Source organism: Saimiri boliviensis, chromosome 2, assembly GCF_048565385.1.
Source record: "Saimiri boliviensis isolate mSaiBol1 chromosome 2, mSaiBol1.pri, whole genome shotgun sequence".
Lineage (NCBI taxonomy): Eukaryota > Metazoa > Chordata > Mammalia > Primates > Cebidae > Saimiri > Saimiri boliviensis.
Window position 1 is genome coordinate 214,611,671 of NC_133450.1, and position 21,311 is coordinate 214,632,981.

At 44.2% G+C, this 21,311-nt stretch overlaps 1 protein-coding gene across 8 annotated transcripts in view; it reads right to left on the reverse strand.

Moving 5' to 3' along the window:
• The window catches only part of TTLL11 (tubulin tyrosine ligase like 11), a 276,274-nt gene that overhangs the window by 20,880 nt on the left and 234,083 nt on the right, over positions 1-21,311 (reverse strand). The window contains exon 9 of one of the 8 annotated variants that reach the window (XM_074395287.1): positions 4,928-18,773. The exons of the other annotated variants lie outside the window; for them this stretch is intronic. Coding sequence (XP_074251388.1) covers positions 18,736-18,773 — 38 coding nt within the window. The 3' untranslated portion in view covers positions 4,928-18,735. Of the gene's footprint in view, positions 1-4,927; positions 18,774-21,311 lie in introns of those variants that run through there. 8 annotated transcript variants of the gene reach the window in all.

The following is a 21,311-nucleotide window of genomic DNA, read 5'->3' on the forward strand; positions in this document are numbered from 1 at the left end:
GATGTTTTTCTTCTTTTTGCTTTTTTTTAAAAAAAATATTGCAAATAACACTGCAATGAATATCTTTGTGTATATATCAGTACATACTTGAATGAGAGATCACTTCTTTCTAATAAATGTATGGGTCAAGTAGTATTATTTTTACTAGTACGTTTTGATAGCTCTTGCCAAATTATCTTGGAGTTGGGATCTTCAAGGATCAGCACTGGGGAGGAAGATCTTTCTGAGGAGAGGAGCCAGTAGTACAAAATCTTGGTGCTATGAAAGGGCTTTTTTGGGCCAGGCACCATGACTCATGCCTGTAATCCCAGCACTTTCGGAGGCCGAGGTGGGCGGATGATGAGGTCAGAAGGTTGAGACCAGCCGGACTAACGTGGTGAAACCCCATCTTTACTAAAAATACAAAAATTAGCCGGGGGTGGTGGCGTGTGCCTGTAGTCCCAGCTACTCGGGAGGCTGAGGCAGAAGAATCGCTTGAACCCAGGAGGCAGAGGTTGCTCCAGCCTAGGCGACAGTGAGAGTCTGTCTCCAAAAAAAATAAAAAAAGAAAGAAAGAAAGGGCTTTTTTAGGCTGTTGGGGAACAGAGCTGGTGCTGTGGGTGGCCTGGCAGGTGGGTCTTGGGGTGGTGGGGGTGAGGGATGAAGGGAGGAAAGGGAGTTTGTCTAGAGTAGGTCCTGATAATGCTGCCAGCTTGTCAGTTTCTCCCCTGCGCCTGAATGCCACCATCTGCCATCAAACAGCCCTGGGATCATGTGTGGCTGAAAAGCCTGCCTGACACCGCATCTCTCCTCTCATTATCCTCTCTCTCTCTTCTCGCTTCTCAGCCAGACTGCCCGTGTCCCTCTTGGGACGGTACTGCCTGCACAGCCTCCCTTCCAGCTTGAGAGAGGACGTCCACCCCATCTCTCCTCCTAAAGGGCCCTTGCCAAACGCCTGGGTACCTTCCACTCCCATCTCAGCTCTGAGCTCCTCTCGGCTGTCTCTTCATAGCATGTGACCATGTGGAAGCCTCCCTCCTGGAGACACGATCTACCCATGTGTGTTTCATGTCGCTCTCCTGCCTCTCACTCCCTCTCTCTTGCTGGCTTCTGTCTGCTTTTCCTTGCTGTGGGCCCCACAGGGCTCTCTCTCTCTCTCTTTTCCTGTCATTCATTCCCCAAGTTGAAATATCTTCAATGAATCCATGCCCTCCAAATCATTATCTCCAGGCCGGCCAGCTTTTTTGCCCCTGGGATATCGCATTAGCCTGTTAAAAAAATGAATCTCTTGGTCTTCCCTTCCCAATTCTTTTTCCTTGAATCTGGCCCATTTTAGTAAATGGTCTCTCTACTCACCTAGTTGTTCAAACCAGAAGGCTGAGGTCATTTCTGAAACTTCTGTCACCTCCTCTCAACATCTCCATATCCTTAGGACCATAAACCTCTGCTCTCCTGCCCTGACTCACCTCAGCAGCTGTGGCCCCCTGAAGCCCCACAGCCTCCTTGCTGGTCTCCCTGATTCCACCATTGCCCCTTCCAGAATGACCTTTTAGAAACACAAATCAAACCACACACTCCCCTGCTTTGAACTCTTCAACATTTCTTGCCTTGCCCACCTGCCTTTCTTGCCCTGCTCTGCAGGATCGATGCCCACCTCTCCAGCTGCCTCTGGAACCCTTGCCCCTGTTCCCTTCACCCTGCGGGCCTTTATTTCCCAGAACCTGCTCCACACGATCCCACCTTGGGACCGGTCCCTGAACTCTGCCTGGAACACCCTGGGTCCCACCTGGCAAAGCTTCCATCTCAGCTCAAACGTTATCTTCACTGACACATCTCTCTGATCCACCTTAATATAAATGAGGTCCTCTCTGTCCTCCTCATTCAAACTGATTTCACAGACCTCATCACAATGTCCGATTACATGCATATTTCTGTGTTTCCGTGTTTAATGTCTGCCTCTGTTAACAGATTTCAGCAGCACCAGGGCTTGGGTGTTCTGTTCGTCCCTGTGTGTCCCCATCACCCCCAGCTCCTGGCGTGTGAGGGCTGCTCAGTGAACGTTAATTGATCCACTTAGGGTAGAAAAACCCAGGCTTGATATCACACATGCCTAAGTTCAAATCCAGGGTTGGCCTCTTACATATTGTGGGATGCCCTTGGCTTATTCCCTGCCCAGTTGGGAGCCTCAGTTTCTTTCTACCCTGCTCGGCTCTGGGGAGCTCAGTGATAGAAAACAGACATAAAGGGCAGGGTCTGTGTCTGGCACACGGAAGACATGCTGTAAAGGTAGCCTTCTTTCTTGATTGTCTTTAAGTCATGAGAAGAGCCAAGCCTGGCAGAACAGAGAGTTCCCTTGGAGGGCCGCAGCTCAGATTCCCATTCCATCCAAAGATGGGCAAGTTAGAAGAAGTTGGGCCCCGCTAACTCAGCCACCAACAGCAACCCTCTTCCCCATCCCCCTGGCCGTCCAATAGTTAACTGACGGGAGCCTTCTGGAATCTCCAGAAGACCCCAGCCTCAGCCTTGGGCGGGGCAGATCCGTGCCCACTTGCCAAGTGGACTGAACCCCGTCCTCAAGGTGAGACCCCTCTGAAGAGCTCTTCAAAGCTGGCCTGCCATTTGGAGTGGTGACAGGAGGCAGATCAGTGTCAAAAATAAGACAGAGCAGGGGGTTTCAACTTGACTCACATTAAGAATGTCACATTAGAGCACAAATGAAAGGGAAGAGAAATGCTCTTTTATGCGGAAGTTTATTTTTGTCACTTTGTCAGAGAGAAATTGCAGCCCGGAGGGCACTGGAGCTGCACCGAATCACCCAAAACATTAACATGCAAATTGCCTTCTTTAGAGAAGGTAATTTTATTAGTGCACGAAAATGTTTCTTTCACTGTATTCATGCCTAGGAGCGGTGCTATCTGAGGGCCGGTTAGGGCAACTGCAAATGGAGAATTAGGGAGGGTTCCCAAACTCAGTTAGGTCCAGAACACGTTACGTCTCCAGCTTGGGACCAGTGCGTGTCCTCGGAAGCATGGAACAAGGCATGCTGCAACGTGCACAGGCTGGAGATGGCAAGTGACTTCTTCAAGATCATACAGCTTTTTTTTTTTTTTTTTTTTTTTTTTTTGAGACAGGGTCTCACTTTGTCACTCAGGCTGGAGGGAGTACAGTGGTGTGATCTTGGCTCACTCCAACCTCTACCTACCAGGTTCAAGTGATTCTCCTGCCTCAGCCTCCCGGGTAGCTGGGATTACAGGCAACTGCCACCACGCATGGCTAATGTATTTTTAGTAGAGATGGGGTTTTACCATGTTGCCCAGGTTGGTGGTCTCGAAATCCTGACTTTAAGTGATCTGCCTGCCTCAGCCTTCCAAAGTGCTGGGATTACAGGCATGGGCCGCCACGCCCAACCCATCATATACTTTCAATGAGGAGGCAGAGCTGAGGCCACACAGCCTGTATCCGGATACCAGGTGACCAGTAGCGAACCATGAGGTCCTGGAAGTAGTCGCTGTGAGAGCAAGGAGCCTAGTGAGACCCCATCTACTTATTCGTTCACTCAAGTGCTTGTTTTCAATAAGCTTTCCCTGTGCTAGGCCCTGGGCCCCAAACATGAATCAGGCACTGGCATGAGGCACCTGGCATCCACTGGGGGCAGGTGGAGAGGGGATACAGACACTTGCAAATACTTCTGATCCGGTGACCTATGATGGCCAGAGAGGTGTGCCTGGAATCAACAGAGCACAGAAGAGAGTATGGCTGTGTGGCAGGGAGGGCAGGGAGAAGGGTCTGGAAGCTTCACAAACTAGCGTCTCCCCCGTGGGCCTTGTGCAGGCAATCAAGGCAGGGAGGTTACAGGAAGGAGACACTATGAGCAGAAGCCCAGAGATGGAAGCACGCTCGCTGGCCGCAGACAGCACAGGACGTGTGGGTGAAGAGTGGGGCGGGAATGGGGGCTGCGGTTGTGGAGGGTGGAGATGAAGCTGGCAAGACTGATCTCAAAGGCCAAAGAGCTCAGAGGTGCCTGTACCCTGCAGGTAGCAGGCAAACCCTCCAGGACCCATTCAGCACAGAACCGTGCTCCCCCTGAGATTTTAGAAGGGAGGGGCTTCCCCAGGCCCTGTGTTGCCAAAATGACAGAAGGTTCTCTGAGGCTGCGCTTATGTAAGGCTTCCTCCTCCCTTCGCAGATGTGATCAGTGGGGAAGTGTGGGCAGAGACTCCCACCTGCTACCAAGAAGAACGCGCTCAGTCATGTAAGGTCTCGCGGAACAGATGAGGTGAGCTCCCTTTCTCTAGAGGCTGCTTGGGGCCTCCCGGGCCAAGGACACATCTTTGCCCTGAGTCGGGTGGCAGATGCATGGTGTGGCTGTGGTGGAGCACAAAGACCTGTGACAGCAGCCCCAGGAAGCCGAAAGGGAGAAGTGGCTATGTTAGCATTGGGCCGGCCCTTCTTTGTTGTGGGGGTCTGTCCTGTGCATTTCCGGCTGTCTAGCAGCAGCCCTGGACTTGACCCACTAGATGCCAGTATAGCAAACTCCCTTCTCCCAGTAGGACAACCAAAAATGTCTCTAATAGTGGCCAAATGTCCCCTGGGGGGCAAAAGTGCGCCCAGTTGAGAACCACTGGTCTCTCTAGACCTCAGGGAAGACACAGATGCCTGGCCACTGGAAATGCCCCAGTTCTTCCAGTGAGATGCAGGGCACCCCAAGAGCACATGCCTGCCTCCTCCAGCCTCCCAGGGGGCAAAGGACAGGGCAGTTTTCATCACATACTTGTGGACTATCTCAAAAAGAAAAGTGTCTAACTTGTTCCTAAAAAGATCTGGTAAAAGAGCAGGCTGGGATGTAGAAAGCTAACAGACAGTAGGTGCTTCTCCCAATACTTTGCTAGGGTCGCAGAGTCCCTCATTGTAAAACAAGAAGGTTGCAAGAGATGATCTTTAAGGTTCCTTCTGCCCCACCACCTTTTTTTTTTTTTTTTTTTTTTTTTTTTTTTTTTTTTTTTTTAAATACTCATGATTTCTCTCTGTCCCCCAGGATGGAGGACTGGAGTACAGTGATGTAATCATAGCTCATTGCAGCTTTGAGCTCCTGGACTCAAGCAATCCTCCTGCCCCAGCATCCTGAGTAGCTGGTCTTACAGGTGCATGCCACCATGCCTGGCTACTTTTTTGTAACTTTGTGTATGTGTGTGTAGAGACAGGGTCTCGCTATGCTGCCCAAGCTGATCACAAACTCCTGGGTTCAAGTGATCCTCCTGCCTTGGCATCTCTAAGTACTGGGATTACAGACATGAGCTACTGTGTGCCTGTCAGTAAGATGAATATGCAGGAAATGTTACCCACGAAGTCTGAAGGTGGCTCCTTTGGGCCAGATGAGGTTCTGTCTTGGGTAACCTGGGCATATTCTTGATGACAAAAAACTGATCAGATGGGGTGTAAAATTCTCTCTGCTCTCCTGGGTTAAATGAGTAATCCCAGATTTCCCCAGAGAATCTGAAGGGTAAACACTTCTGGCATGTTGGTCATTGCTACAGTTTCTCAAAGACCATTAGAATCTAAAGAATTATGGCTCTACCACTCACGAGCTGGGTGACCTTGGACACATTACTTAACATCTCTGAGCCTTAGCTTTCTTCTCTGTAACCTGGAGTGGAGAGCTTAAATCTCAGGATCTGTGGGAGATGTGCAAAATGTTAATAGAGGACTTCTAGTTTCAGCTCTGACATGTAAAGAGCTTAGAAGTCATTGCTTCTGGCTGGGCACAGTGGCATATGCCTGTAATCTCAGCACTTTTGGGGCCGAGACTAGAGGATCCCTTGAGCCCAGGAGTTCAAGACCAGCCTCAGCAACATAGTGAAACCCCATCTTTATTTAAAAAATCAGAGAAATAATCACTTCCATCTTCACAAGAAAAAAAGCTGAGCAAATTGAAAAGCGATGACTTTTCTAAGATCCATGAGTACTGAAGTCACAGAATAAGCTGTTACCCTAAAAACCAGAGAGAACAATGAATATAGAGAATCACAGCTGAGCTCAGCTTACCAGGAGCAGAAGCTGCTGGAGCCAGGAGCTGATAACATTTCATTGGTAATTGATGAACTGCTAGCGGCAGTGTGAGGCTCAATCTTTAACTAGGTTGAGTTAAAAACACCTGGGGGCCAGTCTTAGGGGTTCTCCCACCTTTTTGTGGGTGGGCTCCAGGAGCCCTACCAGGTTCTCAAGAAAGAGTGGATAAAATCTTCTCATGCTTCAGGAAGGGGTGTGGGAGGTAACTATTTTGGAATATGCCTAGAGCACTCTCTATAACAAAGGCCTGCTAATGAGGAAAACTATTATTTACTTATTTTTTGTTACTATCATTATTATTAAAGATAGGGTCTTGCTCTGTCACTAAGGCTGGAGTGCAGTGGAGGAACAATAGCTCACTGCAGCCTCAACCTCCTGGGCTCAAGCCAACCTCCCACCTCAGCCTCCCAAGTAGCCTCTCAACTTCCCACCTCCTAAGTAGCTGAGACTACAGGCACGTGACAGCAGGCATGTGACCTGGCTATTTTAAAAATTTTTTGTAGAGACAGGGGTCTCGCTGTGTGGCATAAGCTGGTCTCAAATTCCTAAACTCACATGATCTTCCTTCCTCAGGCTTCCAAAGTACTGGGATTACTTGGTGTAAGTTACTACACCCAGCCAGAAACTACTTTAGTAGAGGCTGATCTGACCTAGGGGAAGGGCAATTAGACAACTCTAGCTTTTCTAGCCTTTCTAGCTTTCACACATAAAGGGATAAAAAAAGGGGGCTAAGAAACACTTCTGAAAGTCACAGCCCATGGACTCAAGCCCACTAAGAACAGATTTAATCTCAAGATTATAAAATGCTTTCTCTGCCTAGCACCTTGTCACCACATCAACAGGGCTCACTCCAGTGTAATAACAGAGGATTACAACTGAGGGAGATCCAAGGAAAAGACTCAACTTAAGGAGTTTTTAGGGAACTCCAAAGGTAATGGGGAAGAAAAAAAAAAACAATTGGGGAAACTCAAGCCTCTGGCACCTACGACTACAGCATATATTAAACATAGCCCAGCTCCTAGGAAGATAAATATAAAACCTCACACTGAAAGCCTGATTACCTCAGTTCCTATTATCAGATACTTCATGGCTGGCTTTCAACAAAACATTGCAAGATCTGCGAAAAGGCAGGAAAGTACACAGCGTGAAGAGACAAAGCAAGCATGAGAAACAAACTCAGGTATGACACAGATGTTTGTATCCAATGAAGAATACAAAATAATGATTAATATGCTAACGTCTTTGATGGGAAAAGTAGGGAACATTCAAGAACAGACGGAAAATGTAAGAAGATGGAAACTCTAAGAATCCAAAAGAACTGTTAGAAATAAAAAACATCATAACAGAAATGAAGAAGGCTCTCAATTGGCCCATCAGCAGATTGGATACAGTCAAAGAAAGAATCACTGAGTTTGAAGACACGTTAATAGAAATGCCCGAAACTAAAACAATGAGTTAAAGAAAAAGAATACTGAAAAAAAAAAAAGGAAGAATATACAGGAACAGTGGGACCATGACAAAAGGGACACAATATATGTTATAAGAATATCTCAAAGAGAAGAATGAAGGGAGCAGAAGATATTTGAAGTAGTAATATTTGAGAATTGTCCAAAATCATAGACAGACACCAAAACCACAGAACCTGAAGCTCACAGAAAACCATGCAGGACAAATAACAGAAAGCTACACTTAGGGACTATCATATTTAAACTGTGGAAAACCAGAGACAATGAGAAAATCTTGAAAGAAGCCAGAGAGGAAAAATAATATCTTACCTATACAGCATTAAGGACAAGAATTATACCAGCCGTCTCACCTAAAACCATGCAAGCAAGGAGAGAGTGAAGTAAAACACTTACAGTATTGAAAAAGAAACCCCACCAAACTAGAATTCTGTATGCAGTGAAATTACCTTTCAAAAATGAAGGAGAAATACACTCTCAGGCAACCAAAAACTGAAGGGATCTCTTGCCAGTAGACTTACTTTGTAAGAAGTGTTAAAAGAAATTTTTCAGAGAGAAGAAAAATGATATAAGCCAGAGACTCAGATCTACATAAAGAAAGGAAGATCATTCGAGAATAAATAATGGAAGATAAAATAAAAATGTTTTTTCTTAGTTTTAACTGATCTAATAGATAATTGTTCAAAGTAATTAATAGCAACAAAATATTGGGTGATTATAGCTTGGGGATAAGTGAAATGAATGACAGCAATGTTTTAAGGTGTGGAAAAGAGAAATCGGAAGTTCTCTGTCATAAGGTACCTGCACTATCTGTGAAGTGGTATAGTGTTACTTGAAAATGGACTTATTAGCTGGAAACTAATTGCAAACTCTAGGATAATGACTTTTTAAAAAGTAGTATAATTGCTATGCTAAGAGAGAAAATGGAATTATACAAAATTCTCTATTAAAACCAGAAAAGGCAGAAAAAGAGAAGTAAAAACAGAAACAAAGAACAAGTCAATGAATAGAAAGCTGTTACAAACATAATAGGTATCAATCCAACTATATCAATAGTTACTTTAAATGTGAATTGTTTAAGTAAATTAAAGGACAGAGACTGTTGAGAGGATAAAAAAACAAGATCCAACTGAAACACAGTTTAAAGATAAAAAAACAACAACATACATTTAACATAAAAAAAAAAAAAAGATAAAAAAGCACCAGGCCTGCTTTACAAGAGCTTCTGAAAGAAGCACTACACATAGAAAGGAACAACCAGCATTAGCCATTCCAAAAATATACCAAAAGGTAAAGAGCATCAACATAATGAAGAATCTACATCAACTAATGGGCAAAACAGCCAGCTAGCATTAAATGTCGGTATTAAACTCACATATATTAACATTAATCCTAAATTTAAATCCATTAAATACCTCAATCAAAAGACACAGACAGGCAAATTGGATAAAAAGCCAAAATCCATCGTATGCTGCATCCAGACCCATCTCACATGCAAGGATACATAAAGACTCAAAACAAAGGGATGGAGGAAGATTTACCAACCAAATGGAGAGCAAAAAAAATAAAAAAATTAAAAGCAGGAGTTGCAATTCTCGCCTCTGATAAAATAGACTTTAAAGCAACAAAGATCAAAAGAGGCAAAGAAGGACATTACATAATAGTAAAAGGATCAATGCAACAAGAAGAGCTAACGATCCTAAATATATACGCACCCAATACAGGAGCACCCAGATACATAAGGCAAGTTCTTAATGACTTATAAAGAGACTTAGACTCCCACACAATAATAGTGGGAGACTTTAACATCACATTGTCAATATTAGACAGATTAACGAGACAGAAAATTAACAAGGACATCCAGGACTTGAACTCAGACCTGGAACAAGTAAACTTAATAAACATTTACAGAACTCTCCACCCCAAATCCACAAAACATACATTCTTCTCAGTACCACATCATACGTACTCTAAAAGTGACTACATAATTGGAAGTAAATCACTCCTCAGTAACTGCAAAGCATTTCACAGATTTAAATGAAATATTGGTTTGGCTGCTTGTTTGTTATTTTCCTCCCTTATTCCTTCCTGTCTCCATTGTTAAGCACAATTATTGGCATAAAAGAGGTTTTCAATACCCATTTTTAGACTGCATTCTAGCCTGGGCAATAAAGCGAGACTCCCGTTTTCTCTCCTTCTTTCTCTTCCTCTTTCTTTCTCTTTCATTCTTTTTTTTTCTTTCTTTCTCTCTTTCCTTTTTTCTTTCTTTTTCTTTCTTTCTTTTTTCCCTTAAAAAAAAAAAGCAAAGGGATAGAGAAAGATATATCATGATACCCCTTACTAAAAGAAAATTACAGTAGCTATGTTAATTTCAGACAAAGCAGACTGAAGAACCAGGAAAATTATCAGGGATAAAGGTGGGTAATAATGATAAAGGGGACAATTCTCCAAGGAGACATAACAATCCTTAACATGTATGCACCCAACAACAGACTGTCAAAATATGTGAGACAAAACTGATAGAACTGCAAAGAAAAATAGATAAATCCACTATTCTAGTTGGACACTTTGACACCCCTCTATCAGTAATTGACAGATCCAGCAGGCATAAAATTGGTAAGAGTATAATTGAACTTAGCAGCACCATCAATCAACTATATCTAATTGACATGTATATAATACTTTATCCAACAAGAGTAGAAAATACATTCTTCTCAGTTCACATGAAATACTCACCAAGACAAACTATATCCTAGACCATAAAACACACCTTTTTAATAAATTCAAAAGAATAGAAATCATACAAAGTATTCTCTCAGTCCACAATAGAATTAAACTAAAAATCAGTAACAGAAAGATGGTTGAGAAGTCCCTAGATATTTAGAGAATAAGTAGCACATGTCTAAATAACATACAAGTCCAAAAAAAATCTCAAGAGAAATTTGAAAATATTTTAGGTCAGATGCAGTGGCTAATGCCTATGATCCCAGCACTTTGGGAAGCCAAGGCAGGTGGATCACCTGAGGTCAGGAGTTCAAGACCAGCCTGACCAATGTGGAGAAACCCCATCTCTAGTAAAAATACAAAATTAGCTGGAAATGGTGGTGCATGCCAGTAATTCCAGCTACTCGGGAGGCTGAGGCAGAAGAATCACTTGAATCCAGGAGGCAGAGGTTGTGGAGAGCCAAGATCATGCCATTGCACTCCAGCCTGGGCAACAAGAGTGAAACTCTGTCTCAAAAAAAAATTTTTAACTAGGTGAAAATTAAAATATACAACTTATTGAAATTGTGGGATGCAGTGATATTAGTGCCTAGAAGAACAATTTATAGCAATAGATTAGACAAGAAGAAAGATCTAAAATCGATAATCTAAGCTTCCATTTTAGGAAACTAGGATAAAAGCAAATTTAATCCAAATTAAAAAGATAGAAATAATAAAAATTAGAACACAAATTTATGAATTAAAATAGGAAGAAATCAATAGAGAAAATCAATGAAACCAAAAGCTGGTTCTTTGAAAAGATCAATAAAATCAAAAAATTTCTAGCCTGGCTAACCAAAAACAAGCAAACAAACAAAAGCAAACCAAAAAAGCAACAACAGGGAAAGAGAAAAGATTCTTAGATTACTAATTAGTAATTACAAATTATTAATATCAGAAATCAAAGAAGGATCATCACTATCACTACTGATCCCATTAAAAAGAAAATTTAAAAAATATTATGAATAAGTCTATGTCTACAAATTTGATTAGATGAAATAGACAAATTTCTTGAAAGAAACAATTTATGAAAACCCACACAAGAAAAAACAGATAATCTGAATAGGCCTTTATCTATTAAAGAGAATAATCAATAAATTTTCAAAGAAGAAAGCACCATGCCAGATAGGTTCATTGGTGAGTTCTAACAAACATTTAAGAAACAAATGATACAAATTCTTTATAATCTCTTCCAGAATACAGAAGCAGAGAAAAAACTTCCTAACTCATTCTGTGAGGCCAGCATTACCCTAATACCTAAACCAGATAATGACATTACCAGAAAGAAAAACTACAAACCAATATCTCTCTTGAGCATAGACATAAAAACCCTCAATGAAATATCAGCAAATTGAATCACAGGCTGGGCACCAATGTAATTCCAACACTTTAAGAGGCCAAGGGAGGAGGATTGTTTGAGTCCAGGAGTTCGAAACCAGCCTGGGCAATCCAGCAAGACCCTGTCTCTACAAAAAAATTTTAAAAATTAAATTAGCCAGGCGTGGTGGCACACACCTGTAGCCCTAGCCACTCAGAAGTCTAAGGCAGAAGGATAAGCCCAGGACTCTGAAGCTACAGAGAGCCAAGACTGTGCCACTGCACTCCAGCCTGGGCAACAGAGCAAGATCCTATTGCTAAGGGGGAAAAAAGAAAAAAAAGGAATCATATACCATGACCAATGCAATTACTTCAGCAACTTGATAAAGCAATATCTACAAAATCCTATAGTTTAATGGAAATAAACTAGATGCTTTCCTCTTAACATCAGAAACAAAAAGTGCCCCCCTCGCCACTCCTGTCCAGCATTATACTGGAAGTCATAGCTAATGCAATAAGACAAGAAAAGGAAATGAAAGGTATAGAGATTCGGAAGGAAAAAATAAAACTGTCTTTGTTCAATGGATTGTCAATGTAGAAAATCCCAATGAATTGACAAGGAAATCTCCTGAAGTAACAAATGACTGTAGTATGGTTGAAAGATAAAAGGTTATTATAGGAAAGTCAAATTATTAATATATTAGCAATGAACAATTGGAATTTGAAATTAAAAATATAACATCATTTACATTATCACCAAAATAAAAGATTTAGGTATAAATCTAACAGAATATGTGCAAGATCTATATGAGGAAAACTACAAAACTTAGATGAAATAAATAAAAGAAGATCTAAATAAATGAAGAGCTACTTCATGTTCATGAATAGGAAGATCACCATTGTTTTTTCTGATTTGATTCAACACAATCCAAATGAAAATCCCAGCAAGTTATTTTGTGGATATTGACAAACTAATTCTACAACTTATGTGAAAAGACAAAAGACTAGAATTGTAAACATATCACTGAAGAAGAAAAAGAATAAAGTCAGAGGACTGACACTATCTAATTCCAAAATTTACTGTAAAGCTCTGGTAATCAAAACAGTATGATATTAGTAAAAGAATAGGAACTATACTAATGGAAGGGAATAGAGTGTCTTGGTAGACCCTGATAAATATAGTCAACTAGTCTTTGACAAATGAGTAAATGCAATTCAATGCAGGGAGGTTAGTCTTTTCAACAAACAGTGCCGGCACAATTGTGCACTGATATGTAAAATAAATAAATAGATAAATAAAATAATCTAAACACAGACCTTACACCTTTCACAAAAAATGAACTCAGAATGGATCCCAGGCCTAAGTGTAAAATACAAAACTACAAAACTTCTAGATGATAATATTGGAGAAAACCTAGATGACTTTGGGTTTGGCTATAAAATTTTAGACAACACCAAGAGCAAGATCCATGAAGGAAGAAAAATTGTTAAGTTGAACTTTATTAAAAGTTAAGAAAGTGAGACAAGCCAAAGACTGGGAGAAAAGTATTTGCAAAATATATATCTGATAAAGAACCTTTCAAAATATCCAAATAATTCTTAAAACTCAACAATAAAAAAAAAAACAATTAAAACATGGGCAAAAGATCTGAACAGACACCTCATCAAAGAAGATATACAGGTGGCAAATAAGCACATGAAAAGATACTCAACATCAAATGTCTTTAAGGAATTGCAATATAAAACTATGAGGTGGCACTACATACCTATCAAAATGGCTAAATCCAAAAAGCTGAGTGTACTAAGTGTTGCCAAGGATGTGGGGCAAAAGTAACTCTGATTCATTACTTGTAGGAATGCAAAATGGTACTACTTTGGAAGACAGTTTGGCATCCGTCAGCATCCACAGGGGATCAGTTCCAGGTCCCCTCACTGATATCGAATTCTGCAGATGCTCAAGTTCCTTATATAAAATGGTGTGGTATTTGCATATAACCTATGCACATCCTGCTGTATAATTTAAATTATCTCTAGATTACTTATAACACCTAACACAATGTAAATGTTATATAACTGTTACGCGGTTATTTTACTTTGTATTTTTTAAATTGTTATATTTTTTTACTTTTCTTCAAAAAACTATCAATCCATGGCTGATTTGAATGCATATGTAGGATGCATGGATATGGAAGACTCACTGCAAATATATATATATATATATATATATATATATATATATATATGTGTGTGTGTGTGTGTGTGTGTATATATATGTATATATATATGTATATACATAGAGAGAGAGAGAGAGAGAAATAAATAGATATAGATACAGAGATAGATAATTAATAGATATGAATATGTGAGAGGGGATTTACTAGGGGAGTTGGGTCAGGGCTGAGAAGTCCTACACGTGACAGGCCATCTTTAAAGTGGGGACCCTAGGAAACCAGTGGTGTGGCTGAGTCCAAATCTAAAAGCCTCAGAACCAAGGATGCCAATGGTGTGACTCTCAGTGCCAGGCCTAAGGCCTAAGAAGTTGGGGTTGGGGGAGTGGGGGTGAGGGGAGGACCTGGTATAAGTCCTGCAGTCCAAAGGCCAGAGAACCTGGAGTTCTGAGGTCCAAGGACAGGAGAAGAAGAGTATCCCAGCTCCAGGAGGGAGCAGCGGCGGAGAAGTGGAGTGGAGAGGTGGGGGACAAGAGAGACAGTCGATTTGCCTTTTTTGTTCTATTTGGGCCCCCAGCTGATTGGATGGTGCCCACTCACAGTGAGAGTGAATCTTCCCCATCAAGTTCACCAACTCACACACCAATCTCCTATGGAAACACTCTCACAGATACACCCACAACTAATGCCTTACCAGTTCTCTAGGTATTCCTTATTCCAGTAAAGCAGACACCTGAAATTAACCATTGCACCATGCGATCCAATCATCACATCCTTGGGTATTTGCTCAATAGTGTTACGAACTTATGTTCACACAAAACCCACGCACGAATGTTTATAGCAGCTTTAATCATGGTTGCCAAAAACTGGCAGCAACCAAGGAGCATCTGACTACACCTTGCACCTAAGTGAATAGATGAACAAACTGTGGCATACCCATTCAATGGACTATGATTCCGAGATAAAAAGAAATGAACTAGCAAGCCGCAAAAAGACATGGAGAAACCTTAAATGCACATTGCTAAGTGAAAGGAGCCTGTCTGAAAAGGCTAGATACTATATGATTCCAACAATATGACTTTCTGAAAAAGGCTAAACTATAGAGTGAAAAGATCAGGGGCTCAGTGGGGAGGGCTGAACAGGAGGAGCACAGGGAGTTTTTAGGGCAGTGAAACTATTCTGTATGATACTGTGATGGTGGATGTGTGACATTATGCATTTATCAGACCCCACAGAACTGTATAACACAGGGTGAACCTTAATGCAAACTACAGACTTGAGTCGGTCATAATATACCAAGGTTTTTCCATTAATTATAACAGCACGATAATGCAAGATGGTGTTGTAAGGAAACTGTGTGCATGGGGTTGGGGGAGTGTATGGAAATTCCATACTATCTGCTCAATTTTTCTGTAACTATATGTTCTAAAAACATTAAGCCTATTAATTTTTTAAAAAGTCTTTTAGAGCACCTGACGTGTGTTAGCTGCTTGATAAATGTAGCTGGTGTTGGTGTCAGTCACTGGCAGTGGCGCTGGAGAAAGTCAGGAGACCTGGGTCTCAGCATGAGCACTGCAGGGGCCATTGGAGACGGCCCCTAACTTCCCCATCCTTATTCCCACAGCTCTAAATCTGGGATAAGAGAAATTCCTTCCTCAGGGCAGTTGGGAGGGTTGAGTGTCATGTTTTGCAACAGTAAAGTGTGTACAAACATTCTACTGACTTCCAGGCCGGGGAGGAACAGATGAGAGGGGTGTCAGGGGAAGCCCTCGTAGCCCAGGAGCCCTCTGGACACGCTATTGTTGTTAACACCAGACTGAGCCAAGACCAGGGGCCAGACCGTCCTACTAAACACAGCTCTGCCCAATTCTCGGGCCTGGGAGCATCTGTGAGCCGGCACAGGGCTCACATTTTCATGTGCCTGTGACTGTTGTCACTGCAAGATAGCCCAGGACTGAGACTGGGGTGCGGCTCCTGCTCTGCCCCTGCCTGCCTGTCGACCTATTTCTAGCCCTCTGAGCCTTGGCTTCCTCCTCTGTAGATAGGGTTGTGGTAGAGCTCACTGAGAGTGTGTGCACGATGTGGACAAGTTGGTTTGGAAACGGGTTGTAGTCTATAACACCTACACCCACCAGGAAGGATGGTGATGGCTAACACAGAAAAAGAGCTACCGTTTGGGCCGGGTGCGTACTTCATCACTAAATCCTGACAGTGCCCCAAGGTAGATGCCGTTGGCCCCGTTTCAAAGGACGCTGAGGCTCCCAGAGGTGCAGTGCCCCCTCTCAGGGCTTCCCGATGGCAGGTAGCAGAGTATAGAAACCCAGCCTGCCTGACTCCGCTGCTGGCTTTCTGCACAACGCCGGTGCTGTGGCTGCTATTCCTGAAAGGTCTGGGGATGCTGAGCAACAAGTGTGGGGAGAGGGGAGGCCTACATCCAAAAGAATTCAGCTTTCCCCGCTTTGTCTGTTTTGGGGGGATGAGGCCAGATGATAGGGAGAGGTCCTATTCTCTCCACCCTCGAGGTGACTGAGGATGAGGAAGGACAGGCGCTCGCCCGACAAAGGGGCAGCGGGTGTGACCGCACTTTGCCTGGCGGCACTACTGGGGGGAGAAGTGGCTTTAGCAGGGCTCGGAGATCAGGGTCTGGGTGAGCGAGGGGGAGGTGGACCGGGCATTTCTGCTGGCTCACTTGCTTTTATTAAAAATAATTCTGATGCCAACTATTTTGTAAGCATGTAGGGCACACATCCAGAGAGGCCCATCTGACTGTGAGATAATTTCAAGGCTGAAGAACGTTGTTCGTGCCAGACATCTCACACGAGCCGCTGTGTGAAACTGGCTTACTTATCCATGGCCTCCTGTATTTCAGGGGAGGGGGCAACCATGTTTATGTATAAGGGAGGCTGCCTTCAACATTCCAAATAAAAATACTCTTCGATATTTCAGTGATTCTTAAACCAAATACATTTCAGCTGGGGCTCACTCCAGCCGATGGCGCAGAGGCGTCAGAAGACTTGCAGTCAGTGACAGAGGGAATTCGGTGAGAGATGATCATGAAGCTCAGAAACCACGGGATCGGCGGGTTGCCAGGGCTGAGCCCTGGTCCCTGGGACCTGTGTTTGCAGAGCACCTGCTAGATGCCAGGCTCAGTGCTTGGCCTCATGCAGGCGGGAACAGCTCTGCTTCCTGGATGTTGGCCTCATGTCAGGGGTGGATGTACAGGCTCATTCACAGTATTCGACGTGTGCTGTGGTCAAGGGCAGCTCTGGGTGCTGTGGAGCAGTTGAGAGCGTGCTGGGCCCAGCCTGAGCACTGGGGGAGGCTCTGTGAGGAAGGGGGACTGGGTGGTGGTGAGCAAGGAGAGGGGGTTCCTGCAGAGGTGGGGACCCGAGGGGGCCGACCACTGTGGCTGGAGCGAGTATGAGGCTAGTGATGAGTGTGGGGACTCAGAGCAGACAGAGGTCCAGCTCTCAAGGCCCTCAAATGTGCCAATGCTCTCCCCTGGGGCTGGAACTGTGAGACCAGTGACTGCAGGTAGCTCAGGGCCAGCACAGGTCTGCAAGTGATTAGAGGAGGCAGGGCTCTGGCTTCCCATAGTCATGGCCGAGGCTGCCAGCGCCGCCTTTCCTCTGCCTTCGCCAGCCTCACCGTTCCCACTGTCATCAGGGTGGGATGAGGAGGGCCTGGCACTCTGTCGGCCACCAAGGGAGTCTGTTGTGGCCACGTCCCAACCCTTTCATCTGGCTGTGAGGCAGGCTCTTCTTCCATCTCTGTTGCCAGCACCTGCAAAGCAGCTGGCAGGGGTGGGTGCCCCGGAAGCACTTCTTGAGAAAGGAGTGCATAGAAGCAGTGGGATCATACTAGGGGCGGTCCTGCTTCCTGAGCGTTTTCCATGGGCAGACAGGACCCTGAGCGCTTTCCGTGCTGTTTCATTTCATCTATCCCAGTGTTTCCATGAGGCAGGCACCATTATTATCTCCACTTTACACATTATGAACTTGAGGCTTGGAGGAAGTTACCTAACTTGCTTGAGGTCACATAGCTAGCAAGTGACCAAGCACAGACTGAAAACCCAGTTTGTCTGATTCTGAAGCCTGTGGCTTTGGGTATATAGCAAATCAAACCAAGGCAGTCCCCCAGAAGTGGGCATGTAGCTCAGCAGGCAGGCATGTAGCTCATCAAGCAGTGGAAGAAATGTTTCTTATTTTGATCAGAGAGTACTCAGCACATGTCAGACATTAAACAAGGCCCTTCCTAGATTTCCCTCTCCGAGCAAGGGGTGCGTGGTGTCTGAGCTCTCATGGGAAGAGGAGGTGGGGAAGTCGCCACGGTCAGTTTTTTCTTCCTTTGCTCTCATGTTCCCTTCGGTTACTGAGGGGAATCTTTAGCTTATCTCTTAAAATAGCAAAAACATCTGGCTTCGAAGTAAACAAAGTTCAGAAGCCCCCAGATGTTGGTCTTTTGTTAGACGGACAGGATGCCTGGTTGCCCGGCTCAGATGTTACCTTTGCAAGTAAAATGTTTGTCTCTCACAGCCGACACCAGTGATTTTGTCTTTAATTGCCTAATCCTGATTCTGTACTCATCTCTTACCACGGAGACGTGAAATTCCACTCTGGAAAGAGTTGAGGGCAAAGTCTCCATGATAAGAAGGAGCTCGTGAGTATAATTTACATGAAATAAATGCATCTTCAATGACAAATTTGTTTTTTTTATTTTATTCTGGGCAACGAGAGGGCTACTTGAGGGCCACAACATCCTAGTTTTGCTGATAACACTCTCATTTAGAGTTCTGTGTCCTGCTGGAAATTCTAGAATTGGAAATTAAAATCCTTTTCTTTCTTTCTTTCTTTCTTCTTTTCTTTCTTTTTAAATGACAATTATTTTGGCATGCTGGAGAGCATAAGCTACATGTTAGTAAATTCCATCAGGCTCTGGAATAGTCATTGACATTCTGACAGAGGTGAAGGTGAGCTCATTCAGGGAATGATGAACCCAGGGTGCAGATGGAGAGTTCCTTAGGTGGGGAGAGCCACATATTAGATGTAGGTCATTGTCAAGTCCTAGCTTTTGTTATGAGTGGTGAGTTTGTGGATTCCTATTCCATTATTAAAAATAGCTAATTTAAAAAGCTAACTAAATAAAAGTGGGCTACACATGGATCATGATGGAAGTGTCTCATGAACCAAGGGTGATGGTTAATCTAATTCTATGCACCTGAAGTCTAATAAAGCACAAAACAAACAATCAAAAGCAAACTTATTTAAAAGGATTATTTGAGGTTTAGACTTCATAATGTGCATGCTTTTTCTCACTAGTTTTGATTTTTTTTCCTAATTATTTGAAGCACCATTTTTTCTTCTCCATTTCAATAACAAGGTCCTCTTTTGCACATTATTTTTGTTCATAGAAGTCTCAAGCATCAGGGATCTGGTTAACCCCTTCAGTGGGCACCAAAGTCTTATTAGGGCAAAAGGAAGGCCTGACTGACTTCAGGAGAGGGGAAGACGCTTCAGCACTTTAACACAGCAGGCACTGGGTATGGGTGACAATCCAGTCCAACTGGGCATTCAGAGGAGGGGAGGGAGACCCTGTCCAAGAGGCCATCTCTACTGTAAGCTACGGTTCTCACACTCGGGACTCCCTGCTTTGAGGACACAGGGCATCTTTTATCTTTGCATTTGTCTGCTCATCACACACTCACGGGGCACTGGGTGAGATGCTCTGCACGTTCCAGGCCATGTGCTAGGCCCTCGAGGATACAGAACACACAGTGGGTGGCTTTTCTGGGTCACAGCATCCTACGTGCCTTGTACGCATTCTCTCTTAACCTTCACAGCAATGCTCCTCTGTTGCTTCCCCCGCAATAGCTCTGGTCGTATACTACTGCAACTGTCAACGGCAAGTCATATTCATTTGTGACTGAGAGACACTGGGTAGAATGGAAAGGGAAGTAGCCTCTGAAGTTAGACTAGTTTTTATTCAAATAGTAGGGTCCCCACTGTAATGGTTTTTTCTAGAGGCAGGATCTCTTTCTGTCACCCAGACTGGAGTGCGGTGGCACAATTGTAGCTCACTGCAGCTTTGAACTCCGGGGTGCAGGCAATCCTCCTACCCCGGCTTCCCAAGTAGCTGGGACTATAGGTAAGTGCCATCATGTCTGGTGAATTTTTAAATTTCGTATAGAGATGGGGTCTTGCTGCATTGCCCAGGCTGGTCTTGAACTCCTGGCCTCAAGCAGTCCTCCCATCTCAGCCTCCCAAAGTGCTAGGATTATAGGCATGAGCCACTGCCACTGGCCCCCACTGTTACACTTGTCATGTCTGTGTAATTTTACCTCTTTGAGGCTCAGGTTTTTCATCTGTTGAATGGGAATAACAATGCTTATCTCACAGGATGGTGTGAGAAGCCAATGAGGTAATTCGCAGCAAGCATTTTTTATATTTGTCCCATATAAATGTTCAGTAAGTGGTCTCTTTTTTTTCCTTAAGAGGGTAGGATCTGTACATAATTTATCTTTATATCTCTGCAGGGCCCAATACCTGGTAACACGTTCACGAGCTGTTAGTTGAGTGGATGAATGAATGAATGAGTACGTGTTCTCTGAGCATGAGGACCTGGGCTCTACCATTCTTCACGGGTTTCTTCCTTTCCCCCCAGCAGCTGTGGGATGGGGAAAGCCATCTCCCTCAGCATGGCACCGATGCCTCTAGCCAGTACCTAACTGGATCTGAGAGCCTGAGAACTCCTTGGCTCCACACCATGGAGGGAAGGAAAGAAGACCCTCTGGCCTTTCTGCTGACACTCGGCAAAAGGAAGAATGACCACTCAACCGCAGACTTCTTCTTTTGCTACTCAGTAGCTTCCTGAGTGGTCCTAAGAAGGTGGCTATCTCCAGCTGCCCCTCTCCTTGAGAATCAGGGGCTTGGACCAGCCTTGGGAAGGAGGCAACAACTGAGCCCTGGCTGGCACCAGCAGTGGTTCCTGAGACCATGGGCACAAAAGGCTTCCCATGCCTGGCTTTCATGCCCAGGCCCACTTCCTAGACCCCAGGCCCTGTTACTCCTTCCAGGAGTGATGAACACTCCAAGGATGGAGGAAGGGGAGACTGGTGGTCGGACAGGACCCTCTCTGCTCCAGTTCTATCCTCCCAGCAGGCTCTGTTAAGTGCCTCCTGCTGCTGCCATGCCCCCGACTCCTGCCTCACGAGCCCCGCCCCCTCTGCATCACTGAACAAGCTGTGCTTGGTGTAGCCCTGGATGGGGGAACAGCACCCTGCGTGATGGGGTAGGAGGCTTGAGTTCAAATCTTGCCTTCCTTCGCTACTCCCTGGCTACTTGGGAGTTTAGACAAGTCACTTTTGCTCTTGGAACCTCGGGGTGCTCATCTGTAAAAGCTGGTGCTGTCGCCTACCTGGAAGGCCTGGCGTGAGAATTTGCAGTCATATGTGCACACATGAAGCAATCTCAAAATGCTGTTACTATTGGTGATGACCACTCCACCTAGTCAGGGGCTGAGGTCTGGCGAAAGGCCTGGGAGATCCCAGCCCTGAATT